The following is a 6,374-nucleotide window of genomic DNA, read 5'->3' as shown; positions in this document are numbered from 1 at the left end:
ATCTCTGAGGATTATTGTGAGGGTCAAATGAGATCATAATAGCTTACAGGGTTGTCAGAATCAAATAAGCTATTTCTGAAGTACTTAGCACAGTGTTTTGCATATACGAAGTGCTATAAAAATACTGGCTATTATTCATATTTACTAATCACCTTCTATATACGAAGTCCTGTGGAAGAAGCATCTGCCTTCAAGTCATCTCTAAAACTTTTACAAATAACTACCATATAAGACTCCCTATGGTTAGTGTCCTGAGAGATGTGAACAGGGTTTCATTCTTCCAGGGCAGTATAGGTTGTTTTATAATAAAAACTATTATCCCTTCTAGAATTTTATAATTTCCAAAGATCTTTTGTACTTTTATTTCATTTAATATTCAAAGCAATCCTGTAATAAAGGTAGGGCATTGTATATATTATTCTCCTACATCTATTTTCTTTGCATCAGTTCATGTAAATATCCCCATGTTTCTCTGAATTCTTCATCTTCACCATTTCTAATTCCATATAATATTCCATGACTTTCATAGCTTATAATTTGCTGAAAACAACAGCTATTTTTTAAAAAAACAGCCTAGATCAGATGAAATGTAATGACAAACCTTGGATTCAAAGGACAGGGTATCAAACATACTTCTCAGCAGAGAAATGGAAGATTATGGTGCAGAATGTTGCATGCACTGTCAAATATGACCATTGCACCGATCAGTTATGCTTGTTTTTCTTTGTTCAAAGGGTAGAAGAGTGGTAAAGTGGTAAAGGTTACTCGATGGGCATTGACTTATCCAAGGTCACCCAGCTAATGTGTCTGAAGTCAAATTTGTCTTTAGTCTTGGCTTTCAATCCACTGAGCCACTTAGCTGCCCTGACATTGCTATTATTATTAATTATTAATTTATTGATTATACCTTGCCCAAGATCACATAGCAAGTTAGTGACAAAATTAGGATAAGAAGCCACAAAGGAAAGGAGAGAGATAGAATGACAGCTATCAGGGATGGAGACACTAATGTTCTAGTAAATGTTTAACAACCAGCTCTCTGAAAAGAGGACATGCTTTTCAGTTTAATTTGCATGATTAATATTTTCTCCCTATATTCTCTTTATGTATAGATGATCCACAAAATAATAATTCAAGTCTTGATCTGTAGAGTTTGCAGATTTCTGAGGTATAAATGTTCACACTAAAAAAAAACAAGGGACTCTTGCTGGTAAAAAAAAAATGGCTCTAACACACTTCTTTATTTTTTATTATTTTTGAAAAATCCTTACCTTCTGTCTTAGAATGGATACTAAGTATTGATTCCAAAGCAAGAGAGCAGTAAGGGCTGGACATTTGGTGTTAAATGACTTGCCCATGTCTCACAGCTAGAAGTGTCTGAGGCCACATGTGAACCCAGAACCTTCCATTTCCAAGCCTAACTCTATCCACTGAGCCACCTAGCTACCCCTTCCAACAGAGTTCTGCATTAAACCCCCTCATTTTCTCCGCCCTCTAGCCTGGCACTGATGGCTAGATGTCAAGAGTTCCATCTCTTACTCAACTCGGAGGAAGGCACTCATCTTTGTGCTTCTTCAAGAGGAAATCCCTGAGCCAACTCTTCTCCTTCTAGGAAGCATGTGAGCCCAATAAAAGTCATCTATAAGGTCTCTAGGAATCAAGGAAGTTAACATGAAAGGAAGATGCATCATTCTGAGCATCTTACATTGCTAGGTGGAAAGGACATTTATTTAGATGGAAGAGACTCAAAAATCTCCCTTCACCAGGAAGAGGAGGGATTGATTATTTAAAGAATATGGTGTCTCAGATACTGCATTTCGCAGCTGGCCCATGATAAGATAAGAGGAGCTGGCTGGGATTATAAATAGGGGTCAGGGTATAACAGCAGAATGACTTTCTCCACCACTACCATTCCCAATCTACAATCCCCATCACAACTCCAAGGCTGAGTTCAACATGAAGGTCAAAATGTGTATGGTCATCTTGGCTCTGGCTGCTATCACTAGTGCCTGGGGTAAGTTGGTACCAAATTAGGACTATATCTTGCATTGAGTTTTTTGAATTTGTAGAACTGGGATCTGGCAGGCTAAAATCTTCTGCTATTTGGGGGTCAAGGAACAGGAGCAGAGATAGGACTTGGAGCAGGCAATGTAGTCAACTTTGGCTCCCTTCCTTCTCCACTTAAACATTATCCCATTCTGTGTCCTGGGGATGTAGAAATCAGGAAAAAATCCAATGATGACTTAAAATATCCTCGTAACACCCATCTCCTGGGTACCTCAAAAAAAATCTTATTTACCTGGTTAGCCTTGCCTAGGCAAGTAAAAAGTCTTCCGAATGGCCTCTCTTAAGATTTTGTGGTGCCAAATGTCTATTCTGTAATGAAATTTACTTAGATCTCTATAAAGTATTATAATTCATTTAATATTCACTCATCAAACTACCTACCAAGTGCCTACAGTATGCAAATGTTGTGTGGGAAATTCGGATGAATAAGAAATAGCATCTACCTCCAAGGAGCTTATAGCTTAGAAGAAAGAAATAAGACTATTATCCAAAGAAATAAATGAAGAAAGATGTAGTAGATGCCTAAGATAGGTACTTGGTGATATGTGAGTTCTGAGGAAAGACTGATTTCTCCTGGCTGGTGGTATCATATCTAGAGAAAATAACAATGGAATTGTGCCTTAAAAGAGGGATATGGCTTCAAAAGGTAGAGAATAGAGGGTTTTGGCAGAGGGAGCATAGGCAAAAACAGAGAGGAAAGAAAACACATTGGATGATGGAGCTAAATGAGGCATGGTTAGTCTGGTTCTCTTTCATGTCTAAGAATGACCATCAGAGTGACACAAAAGAAAGAACAGTCTAGAAACCCACCAAAGCCATAGTTTATGCACTAAGAGGTGATGTTTCAATCCTGACTCTTCACAACGAAAGGATGGACAGTTTTTAACCTCATTGACCCCATGCCCTTGTGAGAGACGGAAGGTATGGTTGGTGTGGTTGGTGTAGGATGTAGAGGTGAAGTCTGAGGGGCCATAAGGAAAAAGGACACTGCCTGTTAGCACCCTTGGGCAAAGCTCTATTTGTCCAGGGATAGATATGGCTTTTCATGCAAATATCAGAAGATTCCACCTACTTGAATCAGGGAATAGGAAGGATTAAAGTGACATTCTAACTGCTATGCCAGACTGGTGGGCACATCTTTTTTTTTTTTTAACTCTTCTATATTAGAATCAATACTGTTATTGGTTTGCCCAGTGACACACAGCTAGGAAGTGTCTGAGGCCAGATTTGAACTCAGGAGCTCCAATCTCCAAGCCTGGCTCTCAATCCACTGAGCCACCCAGCTGCTCCCTATAGTTCTATTCTTCATAATTACCTTTCTGTATGTACTTGACTGAGACAGAAGAAGAAGGAAGAAGAAGAAAAATGTGGGGAAAGAGGAAGAAGTTTTCTAATTGTTCTTCCATATATTACTAGGAATAGGACTGGTCATGGCAGAGCTACAGTGATTCTCTCATTTCTTTTACTAATCCTTCCAAAAGGTAGCTGTGATCTTATATGAAACATTCTAAAAGATTTAAGACTTTTGGGAAACCTTGTATAACAATAATAATAATAATAATAATAATAATAATAATAACTAGCATTTTATATAGTGCCTACTAGGAGCCAAGCAATGTATAAAATATATAATGTTTAAAGATATGTATAAAATATCTCAATTGAAACCTTGTATGATAATAATAACAACTATCATTTATATAGTGCCTACTTTGTACCAATTGGTCCTTACAACACTAGAAGGCAGTGCAATGAGTGACATTCTGCCTCTGGTACCAAAATGTCTCTTTCCCTCCCTCTTTCCTCCTCCCTTTCTCCCTCTCTCCCTTCTTCCCTCCTCCCTCTTTCCCTCTCTCCTCCCTCCCTCTCTCTCTTTTCCCCTCCCTCCCTCCCTCTCCCTCTCTCTTCTCTCTCCCCTCTTCTCTCCCTCTCCCTCCCTCCCTCTTTCTCTGTCTCTCTTTGTCACACACACACACACACAGACACACAGACACACAGACACACAAGCATACACATTCCCCAAAGAATGTATTTAGTGTATTCCTTGTAATTTGGAATATTCACCCAGAAGCTGCTAAAGGGAGAAATTTCTTGCATCTGGCCTAGTTTTGGGTTGGATGACCCCTGAGATTCCACCTAACTCTGAAATTCTAAGATTTGTCCATGTTCCCTGGGGACAAGCTACACTTTATCAGGATCTGTAATGACTTTAGTTTCTGGATACTCTCTTCAGAAGGGCCACTAAGTGGCACTGTGGAAGGAGTGACAGGTCTGGAGTCAGGAAGACTCAACATCCAGAGTTTAGATTTAACTTCAGACACTAACTTAAGTAACCCTGGTCAAATCACTTAACCCCGTTTGCCTCAGTTTCCCTCATCTGTGAGTTGAACTGACTGAAAAATGACTGAACACACACTCCAAAAGCCTGACATCATGGGAATTTACCAACCTCTTCTTTCAAGGTCCCAACCTGTCCAAATCTAAGACTCTGGGATATCCTTGGAACCACATAGACCAAGACTCAGCTTCTTGCAGTGGGATATCCCAGCCCAGAATCTAGCTTCTTCCCTCTAAACCAGTCTCTGACCTACATTGTGAGTAAGGCAGAGTCCTGTTTACATACTAGAATTCATTCCTTAATTCTTCCAATTAATATTTATTAAGTCCCTACCTTGTACAAAATCCATGACAAATTTTAGTGTCAATTGGAAAGATGGCTCTTTATAAGCATACTGAATTTTTTGTAGTTTGCACAGGATATGTTTACAGTTCACAGAGTACCGGTAGCCATAAGAACTTTAGGAATCATCCTGTTTATCTTTTTTTGTCTTAACCTAACTTACCATTTATTGCAGGAGAGCCAGGGAAGTCAACAGAAGTGGTTTTTCAGAGAATGGTAAGATGGGTACATCTATGCATCTTTTTTAGTTAAATCAATCAATAAACATTTATTATGTGCCTACTATGTGCAGGGCACTGTGCTAAGCTATTTGGTCCTGTACCCTGGGAACAAGCTATGCTTTTTCAGGATTGGGTGGGAACTGGAGATATTAAAAGAAGTAAAAGACAGTTCCTGCCCCCAAGGAGCTTATAATCTAATTCGGAGAGACAACATGCAAACAAATATGGACAAAGTAACCTATATACAGGATAAATAATTAACAGAGGGAAGGTACTTGAATTGAGAAGGGTTGAGAAAGGCTTCCTGTAAAAGATAGAATTTTTGTTGGGACTTAAAGGAAATTGGTTTCTCAACCATGATGCCTGAATGGTGGCACTCAAGGTCAAACTCAGGTCAGATCCCACCTAAGTTTTTTTGTTTTTGTTTTTGTTTTTTTAATTTTTCCCTATTAAATAAAGCAGTATACTAAAGTTACTGGAGGCAACCAGGTGGCTTACTGGATAGACAGTCAGGATGATCTGAATTCAAATATGGCCTCAGACACTCACTAGCTGGGTGACCTGAGCCAGTTACTTAATCTCTATTTACCTCAATCCATTGGAAAAGGAAGTGACAAGAAAACCCCATACATGGTCCTGATGAATCAGACATGACTTGATGACTGAACAAAGAGTTACTGAGGGAGCTCTCACTTCTATCTTGCCATCATGTGGCAAAAACCAAGCCTGAGCTGGTCTGGATCCACAATTTGCTGCAACCTACAGGCAATCAAATGAGTACTGCTCCTCTTCTTTCCTAAATTCAGAGAGGAAGAGTTATGATTAAAGTGCTTTGAAATTATAAATACTATTTACAAAGTATTCCTCCATCTCCCTTCCTTCCTTTCCTTTCCTTTGCTTCTTTTTTCTTTCCTTCTTCCTTCCTTCCTTTCTTCTTTCCGTCTTCCTTCTTTCCCTTCCTTTCCTTTCCTTCTTCCTTCCTTTCTTCCTTCCTTTTTTTCCTTGTCTTTCTTTCTTTCAATGATTAGGCACCACAACCAGTAATCTAGCTCTGTCCCATTTTTGTGTGGGTTACATATATCAGGAGAAGGTGAAAGAAATGAAGAGGATCTCTTAGTCAGAGAGGGAAGCCTGTATTCCTTTTTCTCTTAATAACTGCATTTACAATGAACAAAGTATAGTAAAATTAGAAATTTATCTTAGATAATGTAGACTATAGAATTTATGCCAAAGCAATGAACTTTGGTTATCCAAATTACTTATATTATTTGGAAAGAAAGAAAGAAAGAAAGAAAGAAAGAAAGAAAGAAAGAAAGAAAGAAAGAAAGAAAGAAAGAAAGAAAGAAAGAAAGAAAGAAAGAAAGAAAGAAAGAAAGAAAGAAAGAAAGAAAGAAAGAAAGAAAGAA

At 38.5% G+C, this 6,374-nt stretch overlaps 1 protein-coding gene across 1 annotated transcript in view; it reads left to right on the top strand.

The window, feature by feature from the left end:
* The first annotated feature begins 1,956 nt into the window (after positions 1 to 1,956).
* Positions 1,957 to 6,374, top strand: part of SPINK4 (serine peptidase inhibitor Kazal type 4) — an 8,852-nt gene continuing 4,434 nt past the window's right edge. The window contains exons 1-2 of the mRNA XM_044657568.1: positions 1,957 to 2,014; positions 4,923 to 4,963. Coding sequence (XP_044513503.1) covers positions 1,957 to 2,014; positions 4,923 to 4,963 — 99 coding nt within the window. The remainder of the gene's footprint in view (positions 2,015 to 4,922; positions 4,964 to 6,374) is intronic.

This window comes from Gracilinanus agilis, chromosome 1 (genome assembly GCF_016433145.1).
Source record: "Gracilinanus agilis isolate LMUSP501 chromosome 1, AgileGrace, whole genome shotgun sequence".
Lineage (NCBI taxonomy): Eukaryota > Metazoa > Chordata > Mammalia > Didelphimorphia > Didelphidae > Gracilinanus > Gracilinanus agilis.
The sequence above is the reverse complement of the archived record's forward strand: the minus strand, read 5'-3'. Positions and strand labels throughout refer to the sequence as shown.